Below are 17,176 nucleotides of genomic sequence, written 5' to 3'. Positions count from 1 at the left end.
TGGACGGGGCTCTGAGCAACCTGATCTAGTTGAAGATGTCCCTGCCCACGGCGGGGGGGTTGGACTAGATGACCTTTAGAGGTCCCTTCCAACCCAAACTATTCTATGATTCCATGATTCCCCAATCCAACTGCCTTGACAAAGGCCTCCTGAACAAACTCGTGTCGTTTGTTGGCGTTCTACCAACAAAGGCCTCATCCCTGGGGGGCCATCAGCCTTAAGCAGCGGCTGGGGCTGAGTGGAGCTGCCTGGTCACCCACCCCAGGGACCTGCGCAGCTTCTGTCAAGTGCCGAGCTGTCCCAGGCCATTTGTGAACTGGGGCTTTTCACTGCACGGGTCCCCATTGGCATGGCTTTCTGGCACCCGGGGACAAGGCTACAGCAAAGTCACTTCTGCCCTCACTCAGTGGGTTGATACAATGACAGAGGGGAGCTTCTGCGTGTGTCAAACGCTGTTCTCACAAGAAATGTCTCTCTACATTGTGCACTTTGGAGCACACCTCTCTTCTCACATCCAGTCTGTGAATACAGAAACGCATAGGGCCACTTTTCATACCTCGGGGGCATCAGCTGGGCCTGTGTTTTAAGAGCTCTGCTTACGGTCATGGTGTCTGCCTGCCGTGCTGTGAAAGTCACCGAGCGCCCCCTTCCTGCAGCCTAGCTACGTGTGCTTTACCAAGGCAAACTCACTCTTGTTGCCACATCCCCCTTCTGGCGGTCACTCTACGCAGGTCTGAAATTTAAGGTCGGAACACTAGTCCTCCCACGGACCCCGGCTACAGCTTGAATTCCCCTGGGTAGCCATGAACCGTTCAGGGGCTTGGCAGCGGTTATGCAATCAGGACAAATCTTCAGCCTCTAACTGGTCTGCCGCCATGCCCGAGCAGCAACACGCGGGCAGGGTACAGCTGCGCATGCATGTCCGTCTTTTCTGCCTCTTACAGCACGGCGTTGAGGACACGGCAGCAGAATGCGAAAGGCTGGGAGCCACTGTTCAAGCCTTCGTGGTGGACTGCAGCAAAAGGGAGGACATCTACAGCGCTGCAGAGAAGGTAGGGGAGCAGGGGCACGTCCAAAGGCGTACCCAAACGTGCTCGGTTTTCAGAAAGGTCAGGCAAACAAGAGACGAGGTACTGTACACAAATCATGCCAGCCCTTGGAATCTCCCCACTTCTGGCTGCTTTCTGTACGGAGAGTGAAGTAGCACTTCCGAGATCGCAGCCAGTCTCGTCCTCTCTTGTGAGGCTCTGGCGTATCGCGCCTCGTTGCCAGGTTTGCTCTTTAGGCTTCCAGCTCCTGAAGGAACTTCTGCTTTTTAGTTTCTGAACAGCACACAGACAACACTGGGGACATTTGAAACATTTCATTGTAAAGGATATGGTCCAGCTGGCTCAAAACAGTCTGTACGTCCGTAGTCCCAACTGTGAGTACGCAGAGCATACTGTGTCTGTGGGCAACGTGTGGAAGACTATAAATACTGGCAGTAATTAAGGGAGAAGCATCAGAGCTAAACCAGATTTCGTGGTACTACTGCACAGTTCCTACCACATCTGGAAGTGTGGCGCCATCTTCCTCTCCCTAAAAGGAACAACGTTAAGAATTAAATTGTCGCTCACCTTCCACAGCCTTGCATTTTTTTGATAACGAATGACACGCACCTTTCTGGGCTTTTTTCTGTCCAAAAGGTGAAAAAGGACATTGGGGATGTCTCCATCCTGGTGAATAACGCCGGCGTGATTACAGCTGCCGACCTGCTCTCGACTCAGGACCACCAGATTGAAAGAATGTTTGAAGTCAACATTCTTGCTCACATCTGGGTAAGGGCCACTACCATCTTCATACCTACGTTTTTTGGGGAGCGTTGCTGAGGAGGCACAGTTAGACTAACAATTGTTTTCAGCTACCAGTGAATTACAGAAGCGTCTTTCGGACATGTATAGCACAGGGGCACCCAGCTAGACTGACTGTTGGGAAACCTGATTATCCTCTTGCTGATCTGAGCCTGGCCCAGTTTTTTCATTCTCTCTTTCCTCTGCGTGAGCTAGCTGGTGGCGGCCTCATCTGCAGCATGGGTTGGTCTCTGTCAGAGGTGTGTTAGGGTTCTCTTTGCATCGGGTAGTTTGGGCACCTGCAGCATAGCGCCGGGTAGTTTGGGCACCTGCAGCATAGCGCCGAGACCCTGCAAGTAGAAGATACACAGCTGAAACATACAAAGCAATGTTTGTTTGCTGCCTCATCTGCAGCATGGGTTGGTCTTTGTCAGAGGTGTGTTAGGGTTCTCTTTGCATCGGGTAGTTTGGGCACCTGCAGCATAGTGCCGAGACCCTGCAAGTAGAAGATACACAGCTGAAACATACAAAGCAATGTTTTTATCGGCTGAACAGAGTAGGGGAGGGCCAGCCCCACAGCTCCCAGCACAGCCCAGCTGCAGGGCACAACGAGGCCTGCCCCCTCCCTGACTGCACCCACCAGCCCGGCCAGTCTCCCTGGGCGCTCTTCCCCTCACGGTTTGTACCTCGCTGTGTCGCCACCTTCCCTCCCGTCTCCTTGAGCTACTTCCGAGCCCGTCGCCCATCGACCCTGCCTCTCCTCGTGTTTTGTACCTCTCTCATCTCTCTGCAGACTTTGTCCCAGCTTTCTCCCAGCAGCCCGAGTCGAGGTGACACAGCTGGGCCCTATCAGAGCTGAGCCTTGGGTCCTTGGCATGCCCGCAGCTGACCCCTGGGGTAGGGCAGCTGCCAGCAGGGGTTACAGAGTGGGAGGGTTTCAGCTGTTAAGGACTTGTTGTTTGCGGCAGAAGAAAAGAGATGCTACAGATTGCCGAGTGTTGTATTGTACGTGCCGGGGTGAGACACTGGCAGCATTGCCGCTGACACCTGAAACCTAAAAAGCGGCACAGGAAAGATGTGAGAATCGACTCCCGTTTATAGTCGACTTCAGAGTCAGTGTTCAATCTGCCTAAGAAAACATTGTTCTTCTCCTCCTCTACCCCCGCCCCCATGTTTGCCTCTTGGTTTAAATGACTTTCAAGACCACAAGAGCTTTTCTGCCAACCATGATGAACAACAACCACGGTCACATTGTCACGGTGGCTTCGGCAGCAGGTCATTTTGTGACTTCTTTCATGGTGGCTTACTGGTAAGTGATTTTAAAATCAGCTCTCTTCATTTTTTTGTTTTCAATTGCGTCTTCTCCATCAGAAAGCACAGAGTAACCAAAATAGTCCTCCCGCTGAATACGGTACGTCCAAAGGACCATGCTAAGGAGGAAAAGAGCACAACAGCCAGCACTGAAGGACGCCTGGAAGTTCCCGCCGATTTGCTTATGAGCTCTGACTGAATCAGGAGCAATGCTTGTATGAAGGAATAGTCATGTGACACGTCACCTAATGCAAGCTTCTTTTTTCTCTCCCTCACTGATCCAGACTTTTGCTTGGCAAAAAAGGTATCCTCTTCCCTTGTCGTTCTTAGAAAGTAGCACTCCTGTGAGTTGTTGTAGTGTTGTCAAGTAAACCCCTAATGAGTAGCTTTTGATCTTTCTACCATTGTGGTAGTGACTAGTGTATAGAAATACTTCTGCCATCATGAGATAAAATTGCTTTCTGACTGTAAAACTACCTTTCAGAAGGCAAAAACATGACGATACTTACTGTGCGGTGAGCAACCTAACTGATGCAACCGAGAGGTCGATGCATTGCCTATTTCTACTAGAAGCACTTGAATCACGGTGCATGAACAGAAAAGCTGTTAGATTGCATATTGTCATTCTGTGTCAGATCTAGCCCTCTATAATAGCAGCTCCAGGCGGAGCAACCTTCCCCTGGGAACGCCCCTTCTTAGAGGGTCGCTCACTGTCGGCAATGTGAGAACTCCCCAGCCAGGGATTTTACTGGGATTACACTGTTCAAATCAACAGCAGTCAGTAAACTGATTCTCTGGTTCAACTTTCTTTGAAGTTGATTTATACTCCCGGCCTGCACCAATTTCTGTGGCAGCAAGTTCCTCAACTTTTGCATGCATAATGCTCCTCTATTTCAAAACTCGCACGCGAGTGTCACAAGACATACCACATACTGTGTGGTATGAGAAACAGTAGAGGGTTGTTCTCCATTTCTACCCTGCCCATCCTTCTTAATTTTAGAGATTCAGGCTGCATTCCTTCTAAGACTCTTCTCACATGGGAAAAACGTCAAGTCCATCGATTGAGGCACATTAGTTACCATTTTCTAAGAATTCCTGACGTGCATCTGTCTGTTTGCAACTAAGGCAACTTTTTCTGAAAGACACCCACTCTGCATGCCACAATTACTCCCCCAAGCAGCAATATCTAATCCAGCACTACGCTCTGTGGCACAGCGAAAGTTAGAATTATTCCCTGCCCTCTCTTCTCAGCTGGATTACATTTTCTTTTTGCCTCCTAGTCAGTACTGTGTGATCTTTTAGGCCATTTCCCTTTGTAGAAAGCTAGAAGTAGTATTTCTGCCTTCTCTTCTCATTTGTGCTTTTTCCCCCTCCCACAGTTCAAGCAAGTTTGCTGCAGTTGGATTTCACAAAGCTCTGACGGAGGAGCTGTCTACCCTGGGAAAGGACGGAATAAAAACTACGTGTCTTTGTCCAGTTTTTATAAACACTGGATTTGTCAAAAACCCCAGTACAAGGTAACTATCAAAACTCTGCCTTCCTGCCCTTCCTTCTTTGCATCGAGGCACTACATACTAGCCCCACCTTTAGGCCTTGTATTCCAACTGACCATATAAAACCGGAGATAAATCGGTATATAGCATTGGCTACAGAAAATCTGCAGTGTCATTTAACCCACATTACGGTTGCATTTGAATTACCTGAGTTTGTGCACATGTGAAGCATCCTACATCAGCTAGTACCGCCCCTGTTTTACCACCATAGCTCTTACACGTATACTTTCCTGTGTAGGCTTGGAAAGATTTTGGAGATTGAAGAAGTTGTAGAGGCCCTGATGGAAGGAATACTGACCAACCAGAAAATGATTTTTGTTCCATCAAATCAACGTGTTGCTTTACTTCTTGAAAGGTAAGTAGGAAAAAAAAACCCAAAACCGAAAAAAACCCCACATGTATCAAATATAACTTGCTGAGTGTAGAACCCTCAAACTTGTAACTTCTGATTCAAAATTAATTTTTATTGTAGAACACATCACAAAGTAACCAAATAGTGCAGCGATTCTTTCTAATGACAACAGCAGACATCATAAACAGAAAGATTTTCTTGAGTCCTCTCATAAGTCATTATGACCCACTTTCTGCAGCTAACTGTTCTCGGTGGGAACTCGACTGCTCTATAGGCTGCTAGGGAGGGAGGGGGAGAACAAAAAAACACTCTGTCTTCACAGATTGCGATTTCCCTTTTGCCTGCAAACAACACTTTCTCTGAAACAGCAGCCTCAGAGAAGTTCCAGACAGAGCTGAGGACCCACCGCTTATTAGTATTTGTTTCTTCATGTCAACACCAAAGATTGAGGTCACAGAGGCTGGGAAAATTGCTTTAAAAGGGCTCTATTGCTTAGCTCTGCCATATAAAGCAGGATTTGTCCTCTCCCATGTCTTTAATATACAGTGTAGTTGCTCTGCTGAGGAGGTGTTTTCATCAGAGCTCAGGTTCCAAACCTAAAATTAAAATCAGAACAACTAAATTAAGTTTTCAGTTAATTTCTACAGTATCTCATGAAACACCTGGTAATTTCTTGTTTGTGAAAGCCAGAAAACTTGGGTCTAATCCCAAATTTCTTTTTGATGTAAAGATGCTTGGGGTTTTTTTTCCCCCAAGAATTCCGCAAACTAACCAGATAAGCTTTTGAAAGCAGAGAGAAAGCAAATGCACATGTCTATGTTCAATATTAAAACTTCCTGGATTCTTTGGAAATATTGCTTGGTTTAAGTCTTAGTCTCAGTCCATGTGTGTGCACACATTCTGCTCCCAGACCAGCTCTTCCCTCACCTGCAGTGCCACTTTTTTCCATAATTTAAGTTTCTTATCCCACATTTAATTTCAAGTTGTTATCTCTTCCAGGTTGTTTCCAGAACGCGCCTTGGCTGTTCTGAAAAAGCTGACCGATGTCAAGTTTGATGCAGTCGTTGGGCAGAGAAGCACCCAGTGAAAAGCAAAAATTGATTCTCATTTCCCAGTGGCACGAGTGAAAACAGAACATGTGTGAGCATAGTTCAGCGGGTTCAATTCAGAGCAGAACTAAGACAGATGCTTCCAGGCCACCATTTCCAAGCACACCTAAGGGCTTATCCCACACCTGCAGCAGGGACTTACCCACATAACATGGAATGTTAACAAAGCAGAGATGCAGCTCTAGAAGTCTAAAGGGCTGCTTTGGCTGTATGTCACATCGTCTCCATCTCCTAGTGCTGAGGCAGACAGGAATTCCCACAAAGCCCATCTTTGGGACAGCACAGCTGCGTACTTGAGTGCAAAGGGATTGCCTGAGAATATGTTAATCTGGACTCATCCCTGAGCAAAGGTATCTTGCAAGAAGTAATTTATAGAGGAGGTGGATGGCCTGTTTCACCTCAATTTATCTCTTTAAATTTAAAAAAAAAGTGCTCTAATGAACACTCACAGTTTTGTGCTTTTGTAGCAACTACCTGTAATAATACAGGCTTATATGTAATGTAATACCTAATTACATCAATTATCAATTATGCATTAGCACCATGAACATGCCTTATTCCAAATAAATACATTTCTTTCACTGCCGAGAGGCACCTTTGTGTTAAAGTCATAACCAGGTCCCAGAGGTGCTTTTAAAGTACGGTATCAAGTGATACACCCTTTCCCCATATCATTTCTCACACTGCTCATCTGCAATTCCCAGACACCTTTAAAACACCTTCCTGTGAAAACAGTGCAGTATTTCTCTAAAAATCACTGGGTACCCTCCTGCATTTCATGCATGCTAGAGAATATGATTTATTACATGAGAACGCAGTCCGAGTTGGACTATTTTTCTCCTTACATTACAAGGCAAATAATCCAACCTAATGAAAATTCTGCATTCTGTCTGCTTCAGTATTCATAAGTCAGACTTGTGTATTAAAGAAAAGAGCAAGATTATGCTAAGCCAGGAAAACCTTCGTTCACGTGCAGCGGGCGAGTTTAAGTTGAAGTCTACATGGCTTCTGCACCTGTGTACAATGCAAGAGAAGGCCTGAACTCCTGGAGACTCCTGAATACGTCTTCATTTTGACTAATTAACCCATTCACAGCACAAAGTTACACACATACAGACACCGGATAACCCATGTGCCTCCACATACCTCTTTTCCTTCTGTCTCTTCAAACACACGTGCACCAGACTGAGGGTTTATGTATTCCACTCCTCTGAAACACTGCCTCGCTGACTGCAGAAGATGCTGCAACAAGAAAATCCCTAGGAGGCACGCCCGGTGCCACAGGTGTGGGCACAGAAAGGTGTCTATCAGCAATGAAAGTGGTAACCAGGTCTGAGCAAGGACGGCGGAGCAGGTGCCGCAACGGTGAAAGGGTCAGCCAGAGTCTGCCGACCACCAGGCCAGGCTGCAGGGACGAGGCAGGTCCCCGGTCACACTGGGGAGCCACATCAGGATCAGCGAGGTACAGGGCCAGGCATGGCACACCGACACCACAGCCCACGCAAGGGCCGGCCGGGGCCAAGGCCAGGGCTCAAGGGCAGGTGCCAGGCCAGGGGGCAGAGGGTGCACGGGGGAAGGCTCCAGATGAGCCTTCTCACAGCTCCTCATCACAGGCTAGCGGCCTGCTCTGACGGGACCCGCCCTGACCAGGAGGTTAAACCCCCAAAGGTCTTTGGCCTGTGGTACAAGAGAACAGCACCTGATGAAACACAGGTCAAAGACCTCTACAGAGCACAGATTATCTTTCCACCTACTTGTGCAACTCCCGACTGTGCCAGGCACTTGCTGGCTCACAGACATCCAAGGGAGGCCTGAACACGCTGCCACCTTCGGTACAGCTGGAAATGGGTGGCTTCCAGTAGCAGCCATCCCACCCACCTGAGCATTCATGTTGTTCTGTAAACTGAGGTTCTTCAGAAAAGGGAGAGCCCTCGTCATCCAGCTCCTCCTGCTCTTAGGTGGCAACAGGTAGAAGTTTGTGCTGCTGGCAGCACAAACGGTTGCTAAATGGGCTAAGTGACACAAAAACAGTTTCCTTTTTGCTCATGTAACGTTCATGTTACAGGACATTCAGGGTGTGCCAAAGCAGAAGTTCCCAGCTTGCGACCTTTTGCTTCACAGTGCAAAATTCCTGTAGCCAAGAAAGGAAAAGAAAGAAGGGGTTTGCAATATTCAGGGAATGAAAAAAAAAAAGTTAATAGACAACGGGTTGTATTTAAAACCAAGACCCTCCAAACCCCAAAACTTGAGAAGCATGCTTTGAGTCCTGAAGGATAAAGGAGGCCAATCTGCATGCATGTTCAGTAGGTTATTTTGTAAGTCTGTTTTCCCTGCCTCAGAGGCATCCCCCAAATCTGAAAACAGTGATTTAATGTCTTGTGTCTACTCTGAAAGAAGTTTTCTGTTTTGTGCTGCTTCTGCTTTTATTTGAGCTACATATTCAGCTCTTGCTAAGAGGACAGGCCTGTCACAGCTGAGAGCCACTTGCTCTTCTCCATGTTGCCTGAGACTGCAAGGCTTCTGCTTGGCATAAAGAAACAGATGCAATAGGAAGGATTTAAACCTGCATCTCCTGAACACCAGTGACAGAATTGAACCATCAAGCCTCCCAGGCTCCTCAGTTCTCTTTCTGACCACAACAGACAACTGAAGCTTACCCAAAGTCCGGCCATTATGGGTGCCTAGCAGGAGCCTATGCGAGCAAGCCTCATATAGGCACCTACGGTCCTATATGTAGGTCCCAAATTTGAAGAGCAGTACCTCACATCCTGACTTCGGACTCCTTATGAGTCAGGTTAGTGACTCTGGCCTCGTGCTCTGCCTTCCTCTGAGGTGTCTCTTGGAGTCAGCACTTCTCTGCCCTCCCTGCCTCCTCCGTCTCGGCCACAGCACTGACTGGAGCCCCGTGCCAGGAAAATGACAGCACCGCTGAGCTGTGCAATTAGGGTCTGGCCCAAATGCCGATGTGTTAATTAAGAACAGAACGAAGTTCCAAGAGAAAAGTAGGAAGTGTCTAGCACTGAATCTCTCTGCTGGAGTCAACCCAGTCTCCCGCAGACAAGATGAGCAATGGTGCAGCTAAAGCAGTGGGACATTGGCTAGAGGTCTGTGGAGCTCCTTCCTCAGCTCTTGCAGCTGTTCCACTTTCAGAAAGCAGAGGAGTGTGAGGACCCAACAGGGATTTTATGTACTGGGTGCACTATGTTTTCCCTCAGCTGCTGCACCCAGCATGCAGATGCCACTGCTGTGACTGCCCTGCTAGCTGACAGAGGCTCTGTTCCCCAGTATGGGAGGCATGAAAGAGAACTATTGGTATCACAAACCCTATAACTGTTCGTAAGCTACATGGCCAGGCAGCACGCTCATGCCCGGTTTTGCAGTCATCCATACTGTCGAAGTGTTAGCATGCTTCCTGGCATAGTTTTGGCCTATAACAGTGTCTGGCAGCCCATGCACTGGCATAGTGTGGGGGAGTGCATCCCTGGGTACAGAGCTGCTGGGCAGGCAATGTGGGTGAGACCATCTACTTTGCAAGAGGAGTGGAAGTTTACAGACACACAAGCCTTCTGAGGACACTATCCAAATCAACACTAAATAAAACAAAGGAGCAGCCGTGATAGTTTCCCTTTGTCCACTATGTATGCAGACCTGACTGGTCTGAAATTTGGGAAGCTCATTATTAAAGGAAAGAACAACATTTAACAACAATATTTAATGACAATATTTAACATTCATAATTATTGTCTTCATCATGATAGGTGAGATTTTCAAGAGTCTCTAAGTGGCTTCAGCTCATCTTGGTCACATTGAGTCTTACTGAATTTCTAATAGCATGGATTAAAGCTCCCCACAGCACTGCAGCCTGATCTGTCTCTTCAGCAAAGTCTGAGAGTACTTCTTCGGAGACTGGCTCTGCTGCATTTTTCCAAAGCCCTTGAATTCTACTCAGAATGTTAGGAGAATCATCCCAAATTGCGTTTCTTGTCACAAACCTAGGCCACTTAAAAGTTAAAGTCATGGCTGTACATCTTATTGCCACTGTCTGCGAGCAGTGAGGCCAATCTCACGACTGGGGCAATACTCATAGTATTTTAATGCTTGCAGGTAATGCCAGTACGCATAATAAAATATGCAATTTTAGGCAGCATTTCAGCACATGGATTTCGAATGCACAGAACTTCCTGAACCCAGCAGTTCAATGAAAGGGGGTTTTGGTTTTGGGTTTTTTCTACTGCTCCACTGAAATTAAGCATCTGAGATCACTGGCTGTTCACAGTGTTGCAAAACTGTCTGCAAAATTCCATTCTGAAACAAATTTTTGGTACCCTAAACCTTTCAGATTCTTTCATTCTGCATCTAGTATCTGGCCATGCATTTTGCTTTTTCCCAAGCAGGTCTCTTGCTTTCTGTACTTATGCTACAGTTGGAGCTCACCACTGAGAGGATCGCGGTTTTACTGCAAAACCTCTATTAGAGTATGAATAAGCTTACATTTTTCCAACAAGCCAGGTGTTGCTAGGAGTAAACATGCTCTCATGCAAACTATTTCCTCTCTCTGTTCTCAGCCTTTTAATGTTGATAGCTGGTAGCTGATCATTTTCCAAAACATCACAATCAAAATGTTTTTCAAGAAACATTCTAGTTAAACAGATGTTGCAACAGGAAGAAATGCTCATTGCTCAAAAATAATCCAGTGACAATAGTGACTTGTTTTTATATAAAGGTATTCCAGACATTCATGTTCACTAGTACCTACCTGTTTGCTAATCACAAGGTAATCTCTAATGGGAAAAAAAACGCAAACAAACACTGAGCAGGAACTTGCACTAATCTTTTGATGACCACATAGCTTTGATGATGAAATGCTGCTGCTTTCTTTTCAAGAGTTGACCTGGAATATAGTACATAAGAAGTTCTTCAAGCCTCATAGCACTGACACCTGAACTCTAAGAGAAGTAAAAAATTGAAGATCATGTAATAACAGTTTTTATTATTATGCAGAGGCAATGGTCTGCATTTACTCTCATCTAGTGATTTCTGTGTAGTTACACTGAAATTATACTGGCAAAAGACAAAATTCAAGTCTCTCTGGTATGAAAAACATCAAGGGGGGAAAAAAAGTATTTATCTGGAGCTCAGTTCTCAAAGCCCTTAAAGCATACACATGCAGCTAAGACCAGTTCTGGCTGCACAGCCTAATCAGTGTTCCCTTCCCAGCTAAGCACTTTGTTCATGTGGCACATTTCTACTTCCATCCTCCTCTTTCTCTTTGAGATAAAATGGTATCAAGAGCCCTTTTAAATACAAGCACAATTCCAAGGGGATTTTAATGAGCTTGTCTGGGAGGAGGCTACACCATGATTTACAGCAAGCAAAGTAATATGGAACAAAAAAAGCTAAAACATTTTAGATTAATTGGTTATTTCCTTAGAAGTACCCTTTTTGGTCACTCAGAGCTACATGTCAGTTCCTGTGAATTTAATGAATACTTTCAGACAAAAAAGAGTGTAAAACATTTTGAGGAAGATAAATTGAGCTAAGTTTAATTTTACAAGGGAAAAACAAATGCAAACTTTTTTTTTTTAAATTAAGTCACCAAGACAAAATATGTGATTTCCATGGCTCTGATATGGAAAAGAAAATGTTTACTCTGGGATATGACGATGCAGATCCTGCTTCACAAAGGCTCTGCATTTTATACATACAGGCTAGTTGTTATATGACAGATCTCTGTTTGGCTAAGGTAGCTCTACTTGGGCCACACAGCTAACATCGGCCACAGGACACATCAGGATCCCACTGTGCCAGTTTAAAATGACACATTTGATAACCGTTTGTCATTTTAGGAAGTTCAAAAGAGTACAAGTGCAGTAAGAATATTCTACTGAGCATGAGCTAAACTTTATTTCTCACAAGGACAAAGAATGTATGAGCAAAAACAATCTGACATTAGCACACTAATTAACAGAGGCACAGTTACAGCTAACACAGCTGTGTTGCTCCTGAGATTCAAGTGAGTGTCTCTGCACAGGACTATGGAAATACTTTGTAAAGGACACTCCATTTATGTCTGTTAATTGTAATGGATGCAACATCAGGAATGAGTAGCTGAGAATCATTCAAAAATGCAACATATTATGAACGTAGTTTATACTCACTGTTTATATGTTCATTTTCTAGATAAAGAATTCCTGACTCACAAAGATTATTTTGTTCCTAATCCACACAGTTAATCAGTAACCAATTTAGGGGCAAGAGTGGCTGTAGCTCACGTCATGCTCTCTCTCCTCAGGAGCAAGAACAGATAAAAAGGAAGGAATGGCAGCATGTGCCAAACAGAGGTGTATTCTGCTTTAGCAGGATGACGTAAGTCCATGTATACCCCAGGCCTATATATAACAAAGCAGCAGCACAGATTTTTCAGACTGTTATTTTTCAAGCCACGGATTGTTTCAATCTTGCCCTGTCACATACAACACTACCTTTACATCTGCAGCCTCAGAAGTCATGAAACTTAGGATGCTCCGTACACAGTTACATTAAGCACAGATCCTCTCAAGTTCTTAAACACGTAATATGGGCCGCAGACAACCAAATCCTAAAGCATGATCCTCAAAACTGTAAAGGCAGTTTTAGATAATGTCTGTGCTGTGCAATGCTGAGCTACCTCAGCGCTAGCTCAAAGGCACTGAGAAAGAGATGTTTTGCATATATAGATAGCCCTGTGCTTATCTGCTACCTTGGAGCCTGGCAGTGGTACAGCTGTGTTAGCGCAGCTCTGTAGTAACATGTTTGGGAGAGGGATTGTTCTGCATTCAGCAGCTAACTCGAGGATCTGTGGATGATGCCAAGTGACACAGTGCAAACCTATACTCAGTGCATGACACCTTCTTGGCAAGACAAAACTATCTGGCATTCAGTCCCTATCTGAAGCCTCCTCAAGGTCGGTGTTTATGCTCCTGCAGGATCTCACCTTGTAGGCATATCTGACACATACTGATTTAGTTGAGCTTAGCACACAAAGCCACAGTCACTCAACACCCAAAGATCCTTTTCACCCAAGCTTATGTTCTGTCTCTGAGCTGTCAGGTCATGATTTCTCTTTTGGACCAAGTGAACTTCATTTTTCCCCCTGAAGAGTAACACTGAAAAAAAAAAATCAGCTATTTAAGCTTTCACAGTTGGCTCTTTAGTCATATATCTGCACTTTCTCTTTTTTTTTTTTTTTTTTGAGAATTGTTACTATCAGGGAAGAGCAATATTTTTAAATTAGTTTTTCAGAGGGCACTCCTGTTCTCAAAGCATCCCTGCTTGATAAAAAGTCTCTATCCCTTGCCTGACTGGGCACAGTTGGAAACTATTTCTTAGTTTGTTGACATTAATCCTGGATACAAGATGTATTAAAAATAGACAGCAGAAAGATACATGACAATAAAGGATGCTTTAATTTGTTGCATTTCTCAGTTTAATAAGTCAGCCTTTACAGCAAGGAGATAAAGTGTCGAAGTCTTACAGATCCCTTAAAGCCAACCAACCAACAAAGCTTAGCAACCATCCAGGCTTTATTCTTTTGTTGTAGATTATTTTATATTATCACTAATCCTGCTATGAAACTTCCAATTCCATAGGCTCTATATTGCCTAACTTCAGATACAGTCCAACGCTTGGAAGTCTGAGGTCCCTTTCACTACTAATATGCATCATGCAGCATAGCATATACAGGGTAGTCTTTTGTGTTCTTAAATTATTGCTGCAGAGCTAACGAGATGGCTGAATAAACTTAATTAAATACATTAGGTGACTAATCAGATTTCCATTTCCTAAAATGTAATTCCTTAGCAGTGCAGTTTTATAAATATTAACTGCATTTTCTAGAAGACATTTTCTGATTCTACAATTGCTAACCCGACGAGCCAGTATAGTTTTAAACTCAAGTCTTTAAGAGAACCCAATCGCAGAAGTTATTTTATATTTACTAACAGAACAGAGGAAACGCATTTAACAGAACAGTCACAATGGACTGCCAGGATTTTGGCCTCAATGTCTCTCCACGTCCAGGAAAAGGTAACCTCCTTCTGTCATCAGAGATTATACATCACGCATGTAAATCACTGTTTGCAAGGACTTAGTAGATATATGTATCTGAGGGCAGGAGGGGAGCACTGTGCCAAAACCCCCAATGGCAGCAAAACTAAACAACGGCATCTTTGTGGGTTGAAGGCCTGATGAAACTATTACTGAAGTCAATGGGAGCCTTTTTGGTGGTTTCCAGGGGCACTGGATGAGAGCCACAATACATTACAAGCAGTATCGCTAACTCTCAAAACCAGAAATAAGAGCACAAAGGCGTTAGTTTCTCATTTAGAATAGCAGTCTGCCCACTCATTCCTCCTACCTTTTTACAGGCCAGAGCGACGAGCATGTTCCAATCCGCGGCACCCATTGCAGGAAGCTGGGAGGTAAGATTTCCTACAACTTCTTAAGTATCAAGCTTTCATCCTGAAGAGAACCAATCTGGGGAAGTAAAGCAGCTGCCAGGCTGGACATTGTGGACATACGACGTAGAAACTATGAGGCCAATAAAGAATAAAAGTGTGCACTACAATAGAAGGCAAGGAGAAAACTGCAAAACACAAAGCTCTGACACACTTGTTCCCATCAGACCATTGGCTGTGTGCCTGCTGTTCCCGAGGCCTGCTGGGAAGCCCCCTTCTTAACCCTCTGACCAAGAGGTCTGTCTGTCTGGGTCAGTTTGTCCGATTACAGCCTTCAGGAAACTACTCATGGCCAGCAGCGTCTCTGCCACGTACATACAGGTTAGTACCTTTCAAACACATAGATGGATTTGGGGAGGATTACTTGTTTTTTTGTATTCAGAAAAATAGCCACTAAGGCATTACCGAATTGGAATTTTCTGAGATGTATTGACGCAAAACCTAAAATGTTTTGGATTGATCACAACTAGTACACTCTGGGCAGTTCAGCACATCATGCAATCATTTCAGCTGTTTGCTACTGAGTTTTCACCACCTCTGACCTGTATGAACTACATGTCGGGGGAGGGGGAATAACAACCCAAACCCATTAAATAGCTATATTTTAGATAATAACGATTATCTCCATTTTCACATGGATAGTGTTCTGGTTCTTTCTCAAACAGGCCAGCTCAAATAGCAGTGTTATTTAGTTGGACATTTTTGCCTTTAAAAACTCAAAAATAAATGTGCATCTCCTCCTAAACATAGTACATGTGTATGCTGTGTGGAACTGTAAACTTCCAGCCACTCATTCTCAGACAAGCATGGATTTATAAAACACCTTCCTGCTTTTCAGCAGAATTGTGTTGTATTCAGGAAAAAAGGAAATCCTAGAATTATTATGCACATCTATAGAGGTGAACTTGGCACGCAGCATGAGAGTCCAGCTTTCAACTCTGCAGTATGTAACTGGAAAAACTATTGAGCTATTTAGCTGTGGGGCTGGAGGCCAAGGGCATTTTCAGTTGGCTAGCTGTGCTTGCTTTTGTGCAAGGCAGTTACTTAAGAAGACTCCGTACTTCCCAGGGCATGTGTTTCTTTAATAAGGTCTTTCTTCCATTCTAACAGCCTGTTAAACATTCCTAGCCAACTCTTTTCAAGTTTTCAAGTCAAGCTTTAAGCAAAATGGGACCAAGACTTATCCTTATTGCTCCACAGGCAGAGAGAGGCACTACGAACAAAGAGACTGAAACAAACCTGGGGAGAAGCGTGTAATGGGGAAACGTATTCCTGCACTGAAGGGGGTGTATGGTAGCACTGTGCGAGACGTGTATATATATACTGTATGGGCCAGAGCTGGTGGACAGGTGGGGAGGAAGGAGCCGGTATAGCCTTTTCCTCTCTCTCCTAGATCCTTCTCTTTCTGAACTCATGGAGAGCAGTTCCTCCAAAATCCGAAGCAGGATCACTCTGATCTGTATTACCTAGGAGACTGCACTAGTTCAGATTTTGGGGGCACAGGGAGATGGTATTTCTTCAGAATTGTTCTGCCTGCCTCTGCTTCCCACTGAAGGGCAGCTTTTTTACGTGCCAAAAGGAAAGGAGATAAGCTTTGGTACCAGAAAAGGGAAACACGGTAATGGGAGAATAGCAAGCCAACAGGCTCATTGTCACTGTGAATCTGTCCTGGGATGGATGCCTAGCATGTGCTCCAGCAGCACTCGTGCCTTTATTCACATGCAAATTTTGTTTTTTTTAGATTTGCCTGGAAGATATATTTTTCACAGAAATCACTCTCTAATGGAAAGAGAATAGTCAAAGACCAGCTATAGCAAGAAGAGTAACTATTCTCATATGCCGTTTGATAAACGAGTGGAGCTGGCACAGGATTAGCCACCCTGCACAGCCATCAGCTCTTGCCCACCTCTGTTGGCCTCCTCTCTCCGCAAAGATGAAGTAAAGCACAGCCAGAGCAACTCACATCAGGAACACTGCATCAAAGCCCGCCCTTGGAGCGGCAGCAGCGGCTGCTTTCTGCAGTCACCGTCAACTGCCTGTGCTAAAATAAACTCTGCCGCCGGCCCACCGTTCAACAGTGACGGAGTGCACCTTCCCGTTTTTACTGCGAAGCCTGCCCTCTCCCCTTTTCTTCCAGCACATCATTTCACAGCAGCAAAACCCTCACGCGCAGCTGCCTCCCCTCAACGTGTCGCTTTGCCTGCATTTCTTAAAAGGCGGCCCTGGAACTACAGGTGCCGTAGCACGCCGAGCCCCTGCAGCACAACGCTCCTGCCCCGTTAGGTACAGCACGGTTCCGGTGAAACACCAAGAAAAGTAAAAAATGCAGTTATCAGCTCAGACACGGACCAAACCCTTCCTTCTCGTAACGGGGCTCTTGGGGGGCTGTGGGGGTGGGAAGAGAAGTGCTAGGTTTTCGTAACGTCACAGGCCCAAGGTGGAAGGAGCATTAAATCGAAGAGCCTCGCCGGAGCGGGGTGCATAACGGAGACCTCCTCACGCAGGGCCGCCGGAGCCGGGCAGCCCC

At 45.4% G+C, this 17,176-nt stretch overlaps 1 protein-coding gene across 1 annotated transcript; it reads left to right on the top strand.

Annotated features, from left to right (window-relative positions):
• Nucleotides 1-403: 403 nt before the first annotated feature.
• Nucleotides 404-6,742, top strand: HSD17B11 (hydroxysteroid (17-beta) dehydrogenase 11). Its single transcript, XM_009327478.1, has 6 exons — nucleotides 404-1,052; nucleotides 1,686-1,817; nucleotides 3,032-3,138; nucleotides 4,520-4,657; nucleotides 4,932-5,048; nucleotides 6,045-6,742. The coding sequence occupies exons 1-6, from the start codon at nucleotides 804-806 to the stop codon at nucleotides 6,130-6,132; spliced, it is 831 nt and encodes a 276-aa protein (XP_009325753.1). The 5' UTR covers nucleotides 404-803; the 3' UTR covers nucleotides 6,133-6,742.
• The last annotated feature ends 10,434 nt before the right edge of the window (nucleotides 6,743-17,176 follow it).

Source organism: Pygoscelis adeliae, unplaced genomic scaffold, assembly GCF_000699105.1.
Source record: "Pygoscelis adeliae isolate BGI_AS28 unplaced genomic scaffold, ASM69910v1 Scaffold157, whole genome shotgun sequence".
In the NCBI taxonomy this organism is placed as follows: Eukaryota; Metazoa; Chordata; class Aves; order Sphenisciformes; family Spheniscidae; genus Pygoscelis; species Pygoscelis adeliae.
The sequence above is the reverse complement of the archived record's forward strand: the minus strand, read 5'-3'. Positions and strand labels throughout refer to the sequence as shown.

What these genes read in the sequence shown, in the direction of transcription:
- HSD17B11 (XM_009327478.1), top strand. Translation starts at nt 804, where the DNA reads ATGAACCGTTCAGGGGCTTGGCAGCGGTTATGCAATCAGGACAAATCT. An exon ending in TCTTTCATGGTGGCTTACTG is followed by an intron (nt 3,139 to 4,519) that starts GTAAGTGATTTT and finishes CCCCTCCCACAG; the next exon opens with TTCAAGCAAGTTTGCTGCAG. An exon ending in GTTGCTTTACTTCTTGAAAG is followed by an intron (nt 5,049 to 6,044) that starts GTAAGTAGGAAA and finishes TATCTCTTCCAG; the next exon opens with GTTGTTTCCAGAACGCGCCT.